This window comes from Triturus cristatus, chromosome 5_2 (genome assembly GCF_964204655.1).
Source record: "Triturus cristatus chromosome 5_2, aTriCri1.1, whole genome shotgun sequence".
Taxonomy (NCBI): domain Eukaryota; kingdom Metazoa; phylum Chordata; class Amphibia; order Caudata; family Salamandridae; genus Triturus; species Triturus cristatus.
The window spans coordinates 961,126,668-961,148,338 of record NC_140588.1 but is presented as its reverse complement, the minus strand read 5'-3'; the positions used below and the strand labels follow the sequence as shown (position 1 = coordinate 961,148,338).

The following is a 21,671-nucleotide window of genomic DNA, read 5'->3' as shown; positions in this document are numbered from 1 at the left end:
CCCATTTTATCACCATAATTTGCTGTAAACTGCACCGTTTTGTTTGCTGTGTTTCAAATTTTTTCTGGGAAAGCCTGCTGAACCACGTATTGTAGTCACACTCGCGTGTGTCACTAAGTCATCCATCAGACTCCTCAACAACCTTTACGCCTCACCACTTTCAAAAGTCACAAACCGCCACTGCCCCTTCATTCTTGTTCGTAACAGGCAATGCTTTCCATGCCCCTGGAAGGAAAATATAAGGAGGAGGGTAATAAAGTGTTCGTTTGTTAATATAATTGGCGCAGTTTGACTAATCTTCCTGGAAGGGAAGACTTAAGAAGTTAATCCCTGCTGTGACATCTGCAGTTTTTCGTTGTATGACGGAACAACACAGGAAAATACTTCTCATGCCTTTACATCGCATTTTCTACCCTGCATTTTTTTAGAATGCATATGCTTTTACAACGTGTGCCTTTACCATGCATTGTTTATATATATTTAAGGATTTTCCGAAACACGTCTGTTTAGTTTTGCTGATTAAATAGCTGTTACGATACCCCCCTGAGTGCTTGACTTTGTTTCGAAGGATAACGAAGTTTGCGCAGCGTGGATTTGAACGTGGGGCACCACCACTACAAGCACCTGCCTAAGAGTGCCCTGGCTTCATGGTGCAATTGGTAGCGTGATATATTTATATACATAAACTATGTGTTTGTGGTGGGAGACCCCCACACTCCTGAACTTACCTTTAAATGCGTGGTAAAGGCATGTGTTGTAAAGGCATAAATGTTGTAAACATGCGTGGTAAAAAATGCGAAGTGAAGGCACAACGTGGTAAAAACCTCGTTGTAAAGGCTGTTTCCCCATCAAATGACACAAATTCTATTAGCAACCCAAAACTTTTTAAACCCTCTGTTTCCTCTCACTTTCCTTCTTGACGGATATGCACGAAAATTGAGATGACAACGCAGAATTTAACATTGTTAAAATAGTTCTAATTTGATATGTGAAATGGCACCACAGTTAAAAAGCAAAATAATACTTTATTTTTACCCACTCTACCTTAGCTCCCTCCCCTACAAGAAAAGTTAGATGCCTTCACTGGGCTTCACAAGCTAAATGTCTTCCAAATTTTATATGGAATTATCAGTTGGCTCTAAAGTTATTAGCAATTTAACACTTTTGCCTCCCCCCTAGCAACCCAAGTCTTTAACTGTGGCCGCTTTGGGTGATCGGTATGAAACACAATGTGCCAATGGGAGGCAAAACATGCGAAGTGTCGAATTTTGTGTAGATGTTTCAAATGATTCAACGGTTATAAATAAATTAAAAATGCCTTTTAGCTGTTAAGACATACATAACCTGAAAACTTTGAAGTCCACAGTACACATTATTTAACACAAATATGTAAATACCTGTTCATTTACACCACACTTCAAAAAGACCAATACAGATCAGAGTTTTAGTTTTATGCAAAGTTTCTTAAAATTGCATTCAGTATTTTTGATTCCTTTGGGAAAACTCCAGTTGGAGCCAAATATACAAAATGCATTTGTCCCTCTTGATATGCCAGAAACTTTACATGTTGAAATGTGGCCAGATGCGTTGGTTAACTTCAGGCAGATTTGTTAGAAGGCACAAACGTTATTAGTAAAGGGAGCGAGTATTGACACTGCTAAAAGATCTGCCCTTGGCCAGCCTGTGCAATAGTTATCTTATTTATTTTTACTAGAAGAAAATGTCACAAAAAAACAAAAAGAAGAAAAAAACGGAAATCGGCCATCAAGTAAACATTGGAAAACATACTTGTAAGGGTCACTTTTTTATAAAAATTAAGCACCACGTACAATCTGAATATAACAGTACAGGTATTTTCTAGGAGGTAGATGTATTTTGAACACAAATAGAAATGCTTTATAGTTTTAATACACATCACAGGAGAATTATTCTAATTCCTGGTGCTATTGGCATTGAATCACTGTAATATGATGTTCAAAAACTCAAGGATGACAAAAATCTATAAAAGAGCACTAAGAAGTGAAAGAAAAAAACATTGACAAAGTAAAGTATTGGCCCACCAGCCCTGGCACTAAAGTGCACTACTTTTTAGGTGAATGTGCACATGTGATTAGAGTTTTTCTGTTACTTACAGTGGAGGAAAGCCAATGGATGACGTAGGCTAACCTTAGCCCTCACTGTATGTTACGGTGGGCAGAAGTAAAATGTAAATGACAGTTGGATTGACCAGTTGATGAAGAGGACTGAACCAAAGCGCCTCTGTGTACCTATGTATGTATTTTTAGGTCTGGCCAAGATCTTTTTTTTTTCTTCAAAAAATAAACCTTAAAAAATGCATATACATCCCTACAAAGAGGGCCTTTTATGTCTCCCTCTTATACATTGGTCCATTGTAGTATAATTCACGTTTTGATTAGGTCACTAACATACAGCATGAGGCAATGGGTCAGCCCACTTTAGCCATTAGCATTTTTCAGTGTGAGCCAGCATTTTGCTTGTGCTACCTTAAAAATAGTATCTATTCGGTGCAAGTACTGATGACCCAGTGCTTCTTTAAAAAGTTTTTCTTTAAAAATGTTATTTCTTTTTTCATATTTGCAAGGGCCCAGCAGCTGTTGCAATGCTATCCCTGCCATTTGTAATCGTTTTCATGTCGAGCCTGGGCAGCGCATGTGCTGCTCTGCGAGGCATGCTGTATTATGGTATGGACTTGAAGGTCCGCCCACGTTTTTCATTGGCTTGTGTCTTTGTCCTTTGTAAGTGCTGGCTTCTGATTTGTCCTCCTTAGTACTGCCTTGTCTTCATTTGTAACCTCCCATGAGAACTGGCCCTTTTACTTCTGTTGTTACACCGTCTGTGTTATTTAGTCTGTAAGCACTATTTTCTTTAGTGAGTTTTGTCTTACTGCAGGCACGAAGTGCTTTGCAACAGCATTCAATACACCATGTGCGCTTTAATTTTCCAATAAGCTCGGGACAATGGTGGCCGCTTCTTTGCAATACCATAGGTCTTGCATTTAAGAGAGTTTGAGCTATTGGCATGGTAAATGACAATAGCTTAAACTCTCGCAAATGTGAGACCTATTGCTTTATAAATGGTTTTTTTGGGTTGTTTCCAAGCACCCCATGCCTCGCTTGCACTTAATAGAGGGCAAGCCCCTTTCTTTAGACGCGGTTCATCTAAAGAAAGTGGTGTGGCCTCTACTAAGTGCAAATACAAAAAGAACAATTGATGGACAGAATGCAGAACAATGTCATACATTCACCTCAGTACAGAGATCTGGGCCTAAATCCATCATTCTTTTGCTCCCCAGCCATCCAGTTTGAACCCAGCAATATGCAAATCAATCTTGACCCTGTGCCCAATGGGAACAGCCCAGCCCGAACTGCCAGGCCAGGTCCTCCCTGGACTGGAGACAAGCATCAGCCAGGATGGCTTGACTCCAGTGGCCTGGAGAACACGGGACCCATGTCTGGGCATACCCGTTCCACTCGGGGGGACAAATGCAAAAAGAACAATTGATGGACAGAATGCAGAACAATGTCATACATTCACCCCAGTGCAGAGATCTGGGTCTAAATCCAAATTGTGCGTCTTTTGCTTTCTCGCCCTAAGTGCGCTGGTTCTGCCCAAACGTGGGTCCCAGGCTCACTGTGCCACAGGATTCAAGCTGTCCTGGCTGATGAGGGATGAAACCCCGAAACCGGTCCTAGGATGCTTGTTTCCGGTCCAGGGAGGACCTGGCTTGGCAGTTTGGGCTGGACTGTTCTCATGAGGCACATGGTCAAGAATGATTTGCATATGGTCAGATCTAAACTGGGATGGCATGGTGAGCAAAAGAATGAAGGATTTAACCCAGATCTCTTGACTGGGGGTGAATGTTTTGATTTGTTCTGCATTCCGTCCATCAATTGTGTCTCTTTTGCTTTCTTGCCCTAAGTGCGTCGGGTATGCTCAAACGTGGGTCCAGGGCTCACTGTGCCACTGGATTCAAGCTATGCTGGCTGATTGGAGGTGAATCCCCGAAACTGGTCCTAGGATGCTTGTTTCTGGTCCAGGGAGGATCTTGCTTGGCATTTCGGGCTGGACAGTTCCCATGAGGCACAGGGTCAAGACTGATTTGCATATGGTCAGGTCTAAATTGGGTTGGCATGGTGAGCAAAAGAATTATGGATTAAACCCAGATCTCTTGACTGGGGGTGAATGTTTTGATTTGTTCTCTATTCCGTCCATCAATTATGTGTCTGTTGCTCTATTAAGTGAAAGCGCGGCATGGGATATTTGCAATTCAATAGATGTTGAATTTGCGAGAATTTAAGCTATTGATAATTACAGTGCCAAAGTCTCGTAAATGCGAGACCTATTTTATTGCATTGCACATGCTTGTTTATGAAGCATTCCAAGATGGCCGTTCATTTAGGTACACAGGTGACCATTTTGTAATGAATTTGTAAAACACTGTGAAACATTTGAAGTCCAAAGATTGGCAATCATACGTCTACACACTATTGGGTGGCCATCTTAGAATGTTAAAGCAGACCGAAAACAATTTTTATTTTCTTTACACAAGAGTCTGTCAAGGTAGATAAAGCTGTCTGTAGGCCGGGTCTAAAAAGGCTTTCTCTGTGGAAAGTGAGACTTAAACACAGTTTAAGCACAACAAACACAGTGGCTATCACAATCTCTCTGTAATTTGTATTTAGTTTTATTTATGCCCCCCGCCATATTTTTATTCTACTCTACGTTAATGATCTGGAAGTCATTTGATGTGTGTTCGTTTTGCTGAACAGGAACACTCCAGAACACACACGTGAGTGAAATGCACTGATGGTGTAATGACGCTTCATTTCACCACCTCCAAGCCTCCTCCCAATCGTGTGTTTGTTGACTCCCAAGTCCTGCCTCTGCAGCGAACCTTATCCATATCAGTTCAATGAAAACACTTAACAGCTGTCTCAAATATTTCCTTTTCCCCACTTTATTTTTAACAAAAGAAATCGGAAAAGCTCGTTTCCTGGATATTTTATTTTATTTAACAAAACACGTCGTTGTAAAGTAATGGGGAGCGCTCACCAGCGGGTGCGTTTTCTAGGCGTGCAGGAGAATTAAAAAAAAAAGCAGGTGTAAACATCTAAACTAAAGTAAATAGAAATATAGGTGATGATTGACAAAATCAGTCCATAGGCATGGGTAAAAGTGGAGAGGTTTTTTTTTCTATTTATTGTGTTTCAATAGATTTTCTAACAATACAACAATAGGAACAATGCAAAAGCTAACGAAAACCAAAGCTGAGTGGACGACCTCACTTGCAGCGAAACACCATGGCTCATTCTAAGTGTAATTTGCTCAGCAGAATGCACTACAGTTGACAAAATTAGATAAAATATAAGCTCCCAGAAAATGCAAATTGTATGTTTATTTCCATGGGTATCACAGTAGTGAAAACACTAATGAGAGTCCACCTGCTTCCTGAACAATGGATCAAAACACAGCCGCCACTGCCTTCCACAATACTACTACCACAGCAATACACATACAATCAAAATGGAAAAAGTAAGAGATCCTAATCATTTCAATGAATACAAATGAAAACTATACCCCCCCCCCCGAAAGCATTTCTGAATGGCCTGCCCCCACTACCGCTGTAACATGCCCCGGATGAAAGAAAATACAACTGAAATGGACAATTGACTAAACAGAAGGCAGCTGGGTTCACCTAACTGTGAGGACACGTGTTAATGATTAGAAAAATCAGTGTCTACTGGAAATTCCATTCCACCAGTTAATAATGGTTTCCACTGGTTCAAGATGTTGGCATATGAACTGAGGTGACAAAACTCCATTTTCACCCGGTCATGACACTTCCACATTTGAGCTCCTTGTGCTCTCTTCGTGTTTACAGAGTGTGGAGGTGACCTTTGCAAACCCCTTCCCCATGTGTGCTGACCCACAGGCCAGCCATCTTGGGCTGCAGACTTTCAACTACTGCTTTTGTGCCCTAAAGGAGGCCTTGGGGTGCAACAGGAATGTTTGAATCTTGTAAGGAGGTCCAAAGCACTACACTTCAGTGTGATGAGACTTATCATTTCTAGGGGAGAAAAGCTTGTGCGGTTGAACTGCTATGACAGCCCACAAAAAACAAGATGGCAGCCAAAAAATATCAGAGTGGCTCTCTGGTCCAAGTAAACTCCAAGAATAAAATGAATATTAATATTTTCCAACACAAAGCAATAAACCACAGCAGAAGAACCATGCTGTGCACATTGCTGTAAATTTACTTCAGACTGCTTCCTACAAGAATGAGCAGCTTAGTACCTCGATACCCTTTTGTTTTGAGAGGGTATCTTGCTCTGTCAACAACGGAGAATGAGTGATGCATTTGAGTTTAAAGTGAGCCATGATGTGCAACTGGGGTGGTTACTGGTAATCTACCTAATCATAGAAGAGTACGGTGGGTGACGGGCATGGTGTCTGGTGCCTTGTATATCTTTCCCTCTAAAATGCAGACTTCTGCTGGAAACTGATTCAAGATAAAGATTTGGCTGCATATCGCTAGATATTTCTAGACCAGCATCCTTAATCTGTATGTAATCTGTGAGATTTGAAAACTCAAATTCAAATTATCTCGACTAATGTTGAAAGAAAATGTTTTATTTTGGATTAAAATCTTGGAAACCTACGGATGGTGCTCAAAGTATTGCTCAATTAGCTATTTAATGTCACAGCATTGACCGAAGGTTTGGGTGACAGGTTGGAGGAAACCAGAGATCCTAATATATACAGCCGTGAGGCTCCACCCTGCATATGTTATAGAATAAACATTTTAGTTAATGCTAGCTAGGTTTCTCTATAGATAACACAACAGTTATGAACTGTATGACACCTATTTTTGGAAATTAAATGCCACCAACTTAGCCGTTTTACAGAAGTAATGTCATAATTATGATCTAGTCTCATTCACATCCACCCCATCTTCTTATTAGTTGCTGAAACTTCAGTGACGTAAACTCTCCCTATTCACCTAAAACTTTGCAATTTTATGATACATTGACCGGGCAGTATTTTTGCATTCACAATTTTGTCCTCGACTCTTTGTCTGATGATATACATTTTTTACTCGACTCACGAGTCAGTGCTTTGAGGTTAATCATTGCTAAAAAATATAGGATCAGTGTTTTGTTAAAGAGGCATTAAAATGGCCTGTACCATAATGTTATTACAAATACCACTCAACGTTGATGATTACTACAAAAAAGGTTTACTACGGGTTTCATACAACCAATCATCATGTTCTAAAGTTCTAGTATTTTATATCCCATCTTAGAGATGTAAATTAGCCTGGCTATCGATTAAAGAGACAATTTCCTGGAGCAGATGTGGTCAGTGACTAAATGCAATCTTTGAATTCTAACACCAGCTTCCCCATTGACCAAATTATATTCTGCTGGACAAATCATTTTAATTCCCTATGTATTGTCCACATATTGGATACCTTACTAATTCTAACCCCTCGTATAAACTTCCTATATTTAAAAAAAACCTTAAATATTGACCTGGATATTCCAAAGATTTATCGTGCAATTTTCTACATCTGTTTGCTCTGTTTTCCACTTATTTATTTTTATCGAAAGGGAAATGTTCAGAAGCTTTTTACTGTGTTATTGACTCTAATCTGTATCAAGATGAATAGAAATTGTTCTCTAATTGTGTACATCTCTTTGGTAATTTCTATTATGAATTATACGCCTTCCTTTCCTGAATCAAACCACCCTGCCCGAGAGTGTTGTTTTCATGCATATATTAAGCTAAAGCCTGCTGTACAGTGGTCGGTGGTGCTATTATTGTACCTGATTCCTTTACATTAGACAAATTACATTTGGCACTAAAAGACAGAAGAAAGAAGGGGCATATTAACAAGCGGCAGCGATAATTATCGCTGGCCGCTCTTAGCGAGAAAAATGTTATCGCTGGCTATCGCAGGAATTTATCGCCATGCTAGCGTTGTATTAACAACACATAGCGAAATGGCGATCATTTCCCAGCGATAGCGATGTTTTCCATGGAACATCTCTGGTTTTCCAGCGATGTTCTATGGAAAACGGCGATAACCTTGCTGAAACGACCCTGTGGTCGTATCAGCATAATCCACCCCCAATGGTAAGTATAGCTAAGTCTGCATTTTAGCAGACGTTAGTTTTTTGAGAAAACAGCTGTTTTCTCCAAAAACTAACGTCTGCTAAAATGCGTGGGCAGCCTTGTAAATATTGCGATGTGTACATCAGCGATATTTACAAGGTTGTACTGCCCAGTGACGCCCACTTTGCATCTCATTAGAGATGCAAAGGGAGGCGTCGGGTAAAAGGGTGCTAACATGCGCTAATGCATGTTCTTACCCTCTTGTAAATAGGGCGATATTTTTATCTCCGCTTTTTTGGCTTTAAAAGCCAAAAAAGCGGAGATATGGCCCTTGTAAATATGCCTCGAAGTTCCCTTCTACAACTATATCTCTACTCTAACTTATCACTGTTAGGTGATGAGGTTCTTGTTATTCAGGAAGTGGGTCAATACAGATGTCGAAGAGCGCCACAGTGTGGAAAAGCAACAGTCTGACAATGTCTTGGGGTCCAAGTCCAGGCATCAATTTGACGCCTATGCTACAGCAGGAGTGTTCTCGGCTTCCATTTCTTCATTGCCGGTGGCAGTGTAGACCTGTTCCTCGTGAGCGGCGGAATATTCATGGGCCTCGACTGGTGGAGCTGCTAGAAGGTTTTGTGAGGCTGGGGCCGCTTGAGTCTGGACAGATGCCTGGTTCGCCTGAGTCAATGGCCTGTAGGAAAGGCAACAAAAGCAAGATCACAGTGGTTAGATTTCTACTCAAGGGTCCACTTGGTCCAGTAGTGCCGCTGGTGGGACGAATCCATGCCGGATTTTCAGGTTAGCCACTGACTTTGTACATGAGATCCATTTCGATACACTCAATGCGCATTCGTTTATGTATATATCCTGACAATCCGGTACTTCTGGACCTACATTGGATTCTACTACATTAGATGATAGAGTGTGCCACAGTAAAGACTATTCCTTTCAAACCAGATAGAAATAACAGCTGAGCCTACATACCAATATCTTTTACAACATAAAACAGCTGCTGACAGTCACTTTAGATGCACTGTTCTCTCCCTCAGGGTTAAAAGCTGAACATGTTATAGCTCACAGACTTATGTATTTCACAATGTCTGAGAAACCTTACAAATCACAGCCGATAGGTTGTCCCTTCCTCTTTCAAATCTTTCCTCCCCATCGCTTGCTGGTATTAATTTCCTGTTTTTGCTAATTTAGTGCATTAAGATTTTAAGAGTGGTCATATGAGATCCCTAAACTTGGACATGTCACTGAAAGATTAGGATATTGCTTGCATTGGTCACTAAAAGGCTTCATCCTCTTCAAGTCAACTTTATCAAGGCACCAGTAAGGTATTTGAGTCTGTCTTTACTGTGACTTAAGATCATCTTTCCAGGGCATTTGGCAAACGCTGTCATGTGAAGCACAGCATATAGCTTTATTCTAATTACTGATAAACAAAATAGGCAAATGGGGTGTGTCCTCTGTTGTACTTACTTCATCAGGGTTTAATATCAGCTGCTTCAGCATCATTCACACAACAGCAGCACCAGCGTCTTACAAGGCGCGGATGAATACATGCAGGCATGCCTTAAATGAGTTATGTGGCAAGGCGTCGGCTACACGCTGGTGGTGCAGTAGGTCAGCGGACTCTGATCTGTGGCCCTTTGTACACAATGAAACTGATGGACCACAGAATAAAATGAGGCCAGATACTGGCACAAATGATCACCAGCTTTTTCCAACTCACAAGACTCAAAAAGTGCATGCACGTGTAGCAGAAATCTTTGGGTACCATTTGAACACCATGTTACCTTTATGCTAATGGTGCAGCAGGCCACCGAGCAGTGGGCTGCGCTCTGTGGCCCTGTGTACACAATGACTGTGGTGGGCAACCGAATCAAGGGAGCCCAGACATTGGTGCAAACCTTGTTATCTGCATGCTGATGGTACAGTGGGCCACTGAGCCAGCAGGCTGTGGCATGGGGCCCTTTGCACAATAACGCTGATGGGCAAAAGAATCAAGGGCGCCCAAACATTGGCAGAAATGACCATCCCATTATCCTATGTCACACAACTGAAGAGGTGTTGTACAATGGCAAATGTCATTGGGTTCCTTTTGAGCACCTCCTTATCAACAATACTTAAAGTGAGCGACTGTTTTGAGGATATAATCAGCTAACTCCGGATCAGGCTAATTATAAGAGAATATTGCTGCTTATATACCTCTTGGGTCAGAAAGTGTGGGCCGATACATGTTGAAAACTAGAGTATTCTCTTACTTTTTTGTGCTGTAGGAAGCTGGCTCTGTATATGCTATACCAAAATGAGGTATCGTGTGCACAGAGACCAGGGAGTCCCCAGAGGTGTAGCAGAGGCTAAATTAAGTAGGTACTAACAGCTCTCTTTGTGGTAGTGTGGGCGAGCATTTAGGCCTATCTAAAGGGCGTGTTAGGCATTTATTGATTCACTCAATCAAGGACTGTTTACACTCACTCAGAGACAGAATCCAGACCAATGAGGTACGCATAAAAAAGGTATACTTATGTTTTATTTTAGAACCAATCAGGACTTGGCACAGGTAAGTAAAATATACTCTAAAATGCAAGACTGTTCAAGGAAATGCTGTTGTGAATGAAGTTGAAATCGTTACAGGTTTTTATATGCTTTGGAAACAGGTTAAATTATACAGTAATTACTTTTAGATTACTTTTTTGTTACTTTCGGATTACTTTTAGTACTGGGGTGGTATGCCTAGCTACCACACCTTAGGATCTCACAATTCAAAGTAAGTAAGACTTTTCATACATTTACTGTTTAGTTCTCTTTTCTCCATACAAACATCAGTTCAACACAAAAAAAAATTTGGGGCCCAAAATCTCTTAACATGGGTTCCTATGGGAGAAAAGTGTTAGCGGTTTCTCAGGTAAGTACACAACATACGAGTAGGACTTTTGGGGGTTAGGACCAAGGCTCACCAAGGTCTAGATGGGCACTCACGTTGGCCGGGTGCAGATTGCAGGGGCCCAATGTTAGCCAATGGGGCTTAGGGGGCCTTCGGTTAGGGACTGCTGACGAGCAGGCCACTCGGTTGTGGGAGCAAAGCTCCTGGGGTTAGGGTCAGCCGGGTGCAGGGTGCAAATAGGACGTCTGGGACCCTGTGCGTTTCAATGGAGACCTTCGGTTGTGCGAGGTTGCTGCAGGCGACCAGTGGCTGGAGAGGTAAGTTGAGTTCTTGGTGGATGCCTGGACACCGTTGTTTGGGCCACACAAGGCCGAGGGGCTTTGGGTGCAGGGGTGTGTTCTGGCTGCATTTTTTTTGTTTTACCAGCTCTGGTCGTGGTTGGGGGGACCTTTCACCAGATCCCAGGTAAGGATCGCTGGGCAGACCTCCTTGTCATGTTGGGCCACTCAAACTCGGGCCGTGGGCGTCAGGTGCAGCGTGGTGCAGAATCGCAGTCACTGGACTCCGGATTCTGTGGGTGAGCCTTTGCTTGAGCAAATTCAGTACTCACGGGAGACAGAGTCTGTAAGAGGGTTGCAGGGCAGGTCCACAGGGCTCTGGGGGTTGCTGGCTGCTGGACTCACCTGGGTTCTTGCTGTAGGCAGGTCGTAGATGGTACAGGCCGGTAGTGCTGGGGCCAAAGCAGGTGGTGTCCTGTTCTTCTTTCTGGGTCAGCATTGCTCTTCGGTCCTTCTTTCTTCCTCGAATCTGAGGAGGCAAGGTTCAGGGCTGCCCCTAAATACTAAATTTAGGGGCGTTTAAGGAGTGTGCCGGTCAGGATCTATGGGTCCCTTCCTTGCCACCCGCCAGTGGTAAGGGGCATGAGCCTCTCCCTAATTGGGTAAGTCCTCCATCTTCAAGATTGGGGGGACTGAGATGTGTGTTTCACCTCGCGTCCCCCACCTGAGGGGTGGGGTTGGCAAATGTGGGCACACCTCTCTTCCTAGCTTGGTTTTCTTCTGCACAAAGTGGGGTCCAGAACTGGTGGGAGCCAGTTGCTGGGGGCAGCAAAAGGCAAGGACAGCTTACAAAGGCGGGAGGTCTTTGAAGCTTCCCCTTTCGTGGACCCAGCCCAACCTGGGGGAGGAGGCATGACACCTCTGCCCAGGATTGCCTTTGTTTCTGGACCCCGAGAGTGAAGGCTCTCTACCCAGCGGTCCAGAACCCTGTCTGGTGGTGGCAATTGGCGGGCAGCCATTGAGCAACAGCGCTGGTAGATTTTCAGTAGGCATCGCTAAGATGTTGTCTTAGTGCATTTTACATTAAATTCGACACTGGCATAAGTGTGGGTTTATTGCGCTCAGACGTTTGCTACCAAACTTCCCAGTTCTTAGTAAAGCCATTATGGAGCTGTGGAGTTTGTAATGACCAACTTCCAGACCATATACTCTTTATGGCTTTACTACACTTACAAAGTCTAAGAATGGGCTCGGACACTGCAGGGGTACAGGGCTCATGCCTCTGTACCCTCATCTTAGGGCCAGAGCACCCTACTAGAGGGGTGATTTATATATACCATAGGCAGTGGGTGTGCCTTGCCGACTCTTCACTTTGCCATTGCAGGTTGCTTGTTTTGGTGCAGAGAATAGTGTGTGGGAGTTAAGGTACAGGACCTCTAAGGGTGGCACAATATGTGCTTTAGTCCTTAGAGGCCTTTCCTGGTCATAGTGCCCTTTCCTGGCCACAGTGCAATTAGTACCCATGGTACCTTTTACAAGGGTCTTACCTGTGGCCAGAGCTGTGCCAATTGTGGGTACAAAGGTACAGTCTTGGGAAAGAACACAGGTCCTGGGAACCTGATTGGCAGGGGCCCAGGGCACACCAAGTCAGGTTGCATCAAATGTCAGGCAAAAAGTGGGGGGTAAACCATGCAAAAAGGGGCACTTTCCTACGTGTGCCATGTACCTTCACATGTTAGAGTTAGAGTGTCATTACAATGCTTTGATGGCCAAGACACTTCTTTATTCCCAGTTTTCTATTTGCAATTTTAAACAATCATTTTATTTCAGAATTAAATTTAGATTTACCTTGCAGATCTTTTACCTCTTCCCCTTAAGATAATTGCTGTGGGCATGGCCCAGTCCCTGCTAAGCATTCTGCATCAAGTCCTTCTAGCTGCATTTTCTCAGGTCATTCTCTTATATTCCAGACCTTTTTTTCAGAAATTTGGAGCGTCGCAATCCTAAAAATGTCTCCGTTTATACAAATCCCTATTTTCTGTTCTGTTTGCCCTTGAGTGCCTCCATCTTACTGTTCAAACTGCGTAATGTGTAATCATGTGCACCTACGCTTGTGATACTGACAACCGGGTACTATTGTACGGTGCCTTTGGTGGCTCGGAGTATGGTCTCTGGATCTGTTCTCTTCAACACCTCCCTGAGTCACTTTGTATAAGTGTATAATGGAGTAATAGAAAAAGTTAAAAAAATTTGCTAAGGATCAGAAAAACATCCTGGGGCCTGGTAGAGTAATGGAAAAAGTGAGAAAAATGAGCAAGTGACCAAATCAATTACCTGGGGACTAGACTGCTGCTTTTCCATAAATGCCCAGGTCCAAAAGATGGTTCAGTTTCCTTCGCAAATTATAAGGCATAAGGCAGTTGGCAGTATTAGTTTAGTCATTTTGACGGACTTCGTACTGCAGGTTTGCGCATTTTGCAGTGTAGTACATACCAAGTCTCAATATTAAACAGCTTTATAGTTTTTTTACTGTTAAACATCTGAATTGGCCCTGTGGAATTCAATCTTGTGATCTGAACTTAATTCTCATGGAATTATACAAAATGACATTTAGTCTAGACCTGTAATGCAGTGTTTTGCAGTGAATGATCACGTTCAACTTAATTAGTTGAGCATTTTCTCATACCTTTGGGTCCTAACTATATCTGTAATTTTTTTTATTTGAAACCTCCAAGCCAATTAACTTTGAAATCTTTTAAAAAATATCCCTCCGGTGCTACCCTTTAAAAAGTTAGAGAATATGGCCTTTGAGCCTTGTTTTGTCCTAATCATGAGTACTGGCTGTTTCTTTGAGCAAGCAGCTGCCTTATTGTGTAACGATACTGCCACAGTTAAATGGATTGCATGCTTATACAAAAATAATTTTTCTGGCAGTCTCAAGATTATATTTTAGCATTACAAAAATAAATGCAGAAAAAACACATGTTCTATCTTGCCTTATAGAACTTAAATCCCAAACTATCTCACATACAAGCCACACAGAAAGGTAATGTTTGTCCAGAATAGTGTCTGGGCCCCCTTCATTCCTTCAGTAATCACTATAGCCTGTGGCCATTACCGCCTTTGACTTCAGTGCCCCCATTGCCTGCTTACACCCAGGACCTGTGCTGGCTCCCATTGCTCACAGTTTCCACAGGGCACAACCTTCAGCCATGCCCCGTGAGTCACGCCACAGGGTGTGGTATTTGACCGTGGCAGGTACTTGGTCTGCCACTTCCATAAATCTGTTGAGTACACCACTTAATTAATCCCTTTTCGTCCGATTCAGAGGCCTGTCCCAGTGGTATCCAGGTGGAGGGTGACATCTTTGACAGTGTGCTGTATACATACTTTCTGGCATCACTGGGTACGCCTTCAGCCATAGCAAGCTGTTTAAGGGGCACAAGGCCTGGCCATCGGCCATTCTAGTAAGTTGTAGGGCAAGGTGCAGCCTTCAGCCTTTTCCTAGGTCAAGTCCCCATGTCCTCACAGCTCATTGGATGTAGCCCTCTGCTATATGCATAGAATCGTGTAGGGTGATGCCCTCATCCTAGTAACCAGGCGTTAGTAGCTTCTGGGCATGGCCTGAAACTATGCTTAGATGGCACAAGGATTATGAGGTGGAATGTATCCACAGTCATTGCCCAGTACCCCTACACATGTAGTCCAGACTTGATCTTTCATCAGCATTTTTGGCAGACTCACTTATCAAGAATTCCCTAAGCATATTGCAGTTATAAAAGGCTCTTTTGGACTCCCTTTAATGTCCTACCCCTAAACCAACCTGTACACAACTTTATAGTATAAAACGCAAGTGCACACATTTGGTTTTGGAAAGTTATATGCAGATCTGTAGCTAAAGTGATAAGTCATTAAAAATGATTTTTCTTTAGCTGCCGATTGGTGCACATAAATGTTTTTCTCATGGACCTTTGTGCAGTACATACCGGTGCCAGTGGATAATTTAAGATCAAGGTCACTTTCAAGGTGAAGGTTACAAGGCAGTAGTGTGCTATTGCCTCATCACCCTCAGAGTGGCAGGGAAGTAAAAAGTACATATTGTCCAAGACCCAATACATCTGTATATAATTTTGACATTGCTGAACCTGAGCATATTGGCTGTACTCCGCTGATCAATGATTAATATAATATTTTCACACACTGCTGTTTATAACATTAATCAATAAAGGCCTTTTTTCTAGCTTCGATTATATCTGATGTGCTGATGCTATCGCCATGCTCCTCCATTTTCTATACTACCATAGGATGTAAACAACCTCTTGTTATTCCAAGAACCTTACCTCTATTATCAACCTGAAGCTACCGTGCTACTATGTGTTTAGTTTATTAGCCCTCTTTCTCAGAACTACTGTTGTATCCATGGCAATTACCAGACCATATGTTTGAATGTTGCCTATCTGCCATAACCTTACCTATGTACTGATATAAGTAACAAGGGAACCCGATAAAAGTAACTAAGGACCACGGGTACAAGCTTATTTTGTTAACAATAGTCCCTAGCTTATTTGAAGTTAGGAAGTAAAAATTCAACATAGACTTCGGTGAGACCTATGTGATTTCCTCCTGTGTCCAGCCGGACAGAGGAGCATTTAATCTTGATTATTTGAGAAGATATAAGCAAAATAAGGAAAGGCTGATGAAACAAGGGCACAGTCCTGTACCAAGTTTCCAAAAGAAAGAAAGAAGAAGGAGAAAGGCCAAGAAGTTAGAGGCAATTATAAATTGATAACAGGCAAACACATCTTGGAGCAGCAAAGGGGGCTTACATTACAATGAGTCACTTTCAGTTAAGCTCTACCCAATAGTATCCACAGTACATTTAAACAATTGCCATAATGTGGAACTATTCAAATAAGTCGACGTAACGTTTCGATCCCAAGCTCCTATTATACAGGGATCATCATCAGGACTGAAGGATATCTCAACAGAGTAATGCCTGGTAGATTTAAAACGCCTATGAATAATGTGTCATGGGGAAAAAGGAAATAAATGGAAAAAATACAGAAGGAAAAATTACACAAAGTCAGCATTTGCGTACTCAGAAAGATTACAGGTACACTGTCATTTTGTGCTCAGGAGTGGCGCCACATGTGGTAATGGTGATGGGAAAGCTTAAGTGAAGAAGAAACATTTGGGCGACACCTTCGTCTTTAAAAACCGATATGCAACAGGTGGACACGTGAGGAGTATTTCTTGTGAGTTGATGATGCATGCGAATATACTGTTTGGCGACAAGTCCGTAGCAGGAATCGATGTTTAATTGGGTGAAAAGTGCCGAGTATAACTTGTGAATTGATGATGCATGCGAAACAAAGACGGTTGGTGTGCCGCGCTTCTCATGCATGAGGACCGTGTAACGGGCAAGGATGACCGTGCATAATATCAGGATGAGCTGAAGTGGTAGTTACCTCAGTGGGAGAGGGGAGGGGAAGTAGTCGGTGAAACAGATCTCAGGGAAGTATTTCCTGCTCCAGGTGGATGCGGGTTGGTCTGGGCAGTGGAGTTGCTGTATCTAAAAACACACGAGGGTTATAGAGGAAATAGGTGGAGTGGCCTCAGGGGGTTAGTACAATGAGCCTGCTTACCGTTTCAATGAGATTGCCCTCTGGGGAGTCAGGGGAACACGTCTGAGTCTTGGGTGACAGCTGGTAGTGCTGTCTGGGTGAAGTTAGCGCTGATGGCAGGAAATGACAGGGAAAGGTGTTTTAAAAGGGTAAAAACCAGCAAGGGAGAACTAATAGGGCACTAAATTAGAAAAGACAGACTGCTTACCGGTTCTAACATAGGGAGAAAACACGCTTTGGAATCAGGGTCTGGAAGCCGCAAAATGGCTAGATATGGAATAATAGGAATGCTAGGGGCAGGAGAGAAGAGAAAGTGGGTTAACATGGGGGCAATGCTGACTAGTCAGGCAGTGCTTAATTTAATCGAGGCGCTTCTGTTGCAGAAAAAGGCTTACCCCAAATCAGGACAATCGACGAGGCACAAGTGATTGAAAAACGGAGGACTGCGTGAGTACGGCTTCCTCCGGTCGGCAGCTACAATGGCTGTCCGCGTGCTGTTTAGGCGGAATTGAGTTCCATTAGTAAATTGCCGATGAAAGGAGGAGAAAAGCATTGCGTGGTGTGCTCGCGCTTACCTTGTTCTTGTCTTGCTTCCGCAATGGGGAGTCGAAGACAGTCGGCGGTGCTGACTAGTCTGAGGTGGGAGGGGATTGATTTAAGCTGATGAAAAGGGTGGAAATGGAAGAGGTACTGAAGAATAGCGGGGGCCATTTTGGGATGGGAGAGAGTCGCGAGTGGATCAGTGAAGGATGGGGGCCATTTAGCGTTGGGAATGAGTTGTGAGTTCAACAATAAAGTGATGTGAATTTAGGTGCCTTGTGAGTGAAGCAGGTCATAAAAAAAGGTCGTCATGCAGAACATTCAAAAAAAAATTTTTATATACATTTGCATATGCATTTTCAACTGGACTTATAGATAACATGAATTCGGTTATGCATGGAACAGTCTTATGGGTAACATGTTTAGAGGAGTGTTGTCCAATCTTCAGACCTGTTTAGGCCTTTTCGAATTGAGTCATATGTGATAATTGCCTTTAGTTCCTCTTTGTTTAGCAGTTGGGCCATGTTGCCTCCACGTGGTGGTAGTTTGAGCACTTTCAGCACTGTCCAACGGAGTGATCAACAAGTGCAAGTGTTAAATTTAAAAGCAAGAGGATACCCAAAGGGAATCATCAAAAATGCTTCTAAACGTGCTTGGTACTGCCCGAGGGATATTCTGCTTACACCGAAACCAAAAAAACAAACTGACCGACTAGCCTGTGTAACCACTTTTTCGCCAGTCTCTAACAAACTAAGAAAAATGATACTACTTCACTGGCCCATCCTCAATGCAGGAACATTGACATTAGATAAACCACTCTTTGCCTTCAAAAAAAGCAAGAATCTCAAGGATCATCTAATCCGTGCAGCTCTACCCTCCTCTGTCAACACTTCTACTCTAGAGGGTGCATGGGGCCTCCCGCCCATTCTAGGGCATTTCAAATGTAAAAATTGTAATGTTTGTGCATTTTGTATGGAAGGTAAAAGTTTCACCTTTAACAATATTCCAGCAATCAACACTTCCTTCTCTAATTGCAACACTGCAAATGTGATCTACCTCATTATGTGTCCATGCCAAAAGATCTACATAGGCCAAACGACGCAGAAAATAAAAACCAGAATATGCCAGCACAGAAGCAGAATCAGGTGCAAGACTCCGAATGCGCCACTTGTTGATCACTTCGGAGAGGCCAAACACAATGAGGATGAAATCCGTTGGACAGTGCTGAAAGTGCTCAAACTACCACCACGTGGAGGCAACATGGCCCAACTGCTAAACAAAGAGGAACTAAAGGCAATTATCACATATGACTCAATTCGAAAAGGCCTAAACAGGTCTGAAGATTGGACAACACTCCTCTAAACATGTTACCCATAAGACTGTTCCATGCATAACCGAATTCATGTTATCTATAAGTCCAGTTGAAAATGCATATGCAAATGTATAAAAAATTTTTTTGAATGTTCTGCATGACGACCTGTTTTTATGACCTGCTTCACTCACAAGGCACCTAAATTCACATCACTTTATTGTTGAACTCACAACTCATTCCCAACGCTAAATGGCCCCCATCCTTCACTGATCCACTCGCGACTCTCTCCCATCCCAAAATGGCCCCCGCTATTCTTCAGTACCTCTTCCATTTCCACCCTTTTCATCAGCTTAAATCAATCCCCTCCCACCTCAGACTAGTCAGCACCGCCGACTGTCTTCGACTCCCCATTGCGGAAGCAAGACAAGAACAAGGTAAGCGCGAGCACACCACGCAATGCTTTTCTCCTCCTTTCATCGGCAATTTACTAATGGAACTCAATTCCGCCTAAACAGCACGCGGACAGCCATTGTAGCTGCCGACCGGAGGAAGCCGTACTCACGCAGTCCTCCGTTTTTCAATCACTTGTGCCTCGTCGATTGTCCTGATTTGGGGTAAGCCTTTTTCTGCAACAGAAGCGCCTCGATTAAATTAAGCACTGCCTGACTAGTCAGCATTGCCCCCATGTTAACCCACTTTCTCTTCTCTCCTGCCCCTAGCATTCCTATTATTCCATATCTAGCCGTTTTGCGGCTTCCAGACCCTGATTCCAAAGCGTGTTTTCTCCCTATGTTAGAACCGGTAAGCAGTCTGTCTTTTCTAATTTAGTGCCCTATTAGTTCTCCCTTGCTGGTTTTTACCCTTTTAAAACACCTTTCCCTGTCATTTCCTGCCATCAGCGCTAACTTCACCCAGACAGCACTACCAACTGTCACCCAAGACTCAGACGTGTTCCCCTGACTCCCCAGAGGGCAATCTCATTGAAACGGTAAGCAGGCTCATTGTACTAACCCCCTGAGGCCACTCCACCTATTTCCTCTATAACCCTCGTGTGTTTTTAGATACAGCAACTCCACTGCCCAGACCAACCCGCATCCACCTGGAGCAGGAAATACTTCCCTGAGATCTGTTTCACCGACTACTTCCCCTCCCCTCTCCCACTGAGGTAACTACCACTTCAGCTCATCCTGATATTATGCACGGTCATCCTTGCCCGTTACACGGTCCTCATGCATGAGAAGCGCGGCACACCAACCGTCTTTGTTTCGCATGCATCATCAATTCACAAGTTATACTCGGCACTTTTCACCCAATTAAACATCGATTCCTGCTACGGACTTGTCGCCAAACAGTATATTCGCATGCATCATCAACTCACAAGAAATACTCCTCACGTGTCCACCTGTTGCATATCGGTTTTTAAAGACGAAGGTGTCGCCCAAATGTTTCTTCTTCACTTAAGCTTTCCCATCACCATTACCACATGTGGCGCCACTCCTGAGCACAAAATGACAGTGTACCTGTAATCTTTCTGAGTACGCAAATGCTGACTTTGTGTAATTTTTCCTTCTGTATTTTTTCCATTTATTTCCTTTTTCCCCATGACACATTATTCATAGGCGTTTTAAATCTACCAGGCATTACTCTGTTGAGATATCCTTCAGTCCTGATGATGATCCCTGTATAATAGGAGCTTGGGATCAAAACGTTACGTCGACTTATTTGAATAGTTCCACATTATGGCAATTGTTTAAATGTACTGTGGATACTATTGGGTAGAGCTTAACTGAAAGTGACTCATTGTAATGTAAGCCCCCTTTGCTGCTCCAAGATGTGTTTGCCTGTTATCAATTTATAATTGCCTCTAACTTCTTGGCCTTTCTCCTTCTTCTTTCTTTCTTTTGGAAACTTGGTACAGGACTGTGCCCTTGTTTCATCAGCCTTTCCTTATTTTGCTTATATCTTCTCAAATAATCAAGATTAAATGCTCCTCTGTCCGGCTGGACACAGGAGGAAATCACATAGGTCTCACCGAAGTCTATGTTGAATTTTTACTTCCTAACTTCAAATAAGCTAGGGACTATTGTTAACAAAATAAGCTTGTACCCGTGGTCCTTAGTTACTTTTATCGGGTTCCCTTGTTACTTGTATCAGTACATAGCGCAATCGCTGGATTGCAAGGGTTTTCTCTACCCTTCCCAACCAATCCTTTGGTCGGGCCTTCCTAGTATTGTTTCTTTACTTTAATTATCACCCTTATTACACACTAGACTTCTCTAGTGTACTTCTTGTCTATTTTTCTTCACCTCCTTTAAAATCATAATATGTCAGCTTTTGCACCTCTATACACTGATGACTATATCAAACAACTATGCTCAGGACCCTCTCTGCTATCTGACACCACAGACTTACCTACAACACTTACTACCTCAATACCCGACCAACTAGAAAAACATAGAAAGAAGCAGGTCCGTTTACAACTTATGGTTCTTATGCTCACGGAATATCTCAAAGCAGAAGTCATTCCCCTTGGCCTACAAGTGCGTAATATTCCCGGAATCTTCACTGACAACCCAAAGTACATAACAAACTTCAGTTACATAGGAACCGCATGCTCACGTCATTGGTTAGTTTTAGGCATAGATATTGCGACAGAAACATTGAAAGCCTTGGATACAGAAATTGCAGACCTCTACAAACAAATTCAAGATTCCAATCCGACCGCAGAGGCCAAAAAACTATTAGAACAGATTGACAAAACCGTTTCAGATTTTCATAGAATAGAGCAAAATAAGAAGTCAAACAAAATCAAAAAAGATCTTAAATCATACAGTACAGAAGGTAACTATCCTTATTTACAGAAAGACTTCTATACCAACAGATCTTACGGC

At 42.7% G+C, this 21,671-nt stretch overlaps 1 protein-coding gene across 1 annotated transcript in view; it reads right to left on the bottom strand.

The window, feature by feature from the left end:
- Positions 1-5,191: 5,191 nt before the first annotated feature.
- Positions 5,192-21,671, bottom strand: part of LOC146829475 (V-set and immunoglobulin domain-containing protein 1-like) — a 168,581-nt gene continuing 152,101 nt past the window's right edge. The window contains exon 7 of the mRNA XM_085608156.1: positions 5,192-8,827. Coding sequence (XP_085464282.1) covers positions 8,650-8,827 — 178 coding nt within the window. The 3' untranslated portion in view covers positions 5,192-8,649. The remainder of the gene's footprint in view (positions 8,828-21,671) is intronic.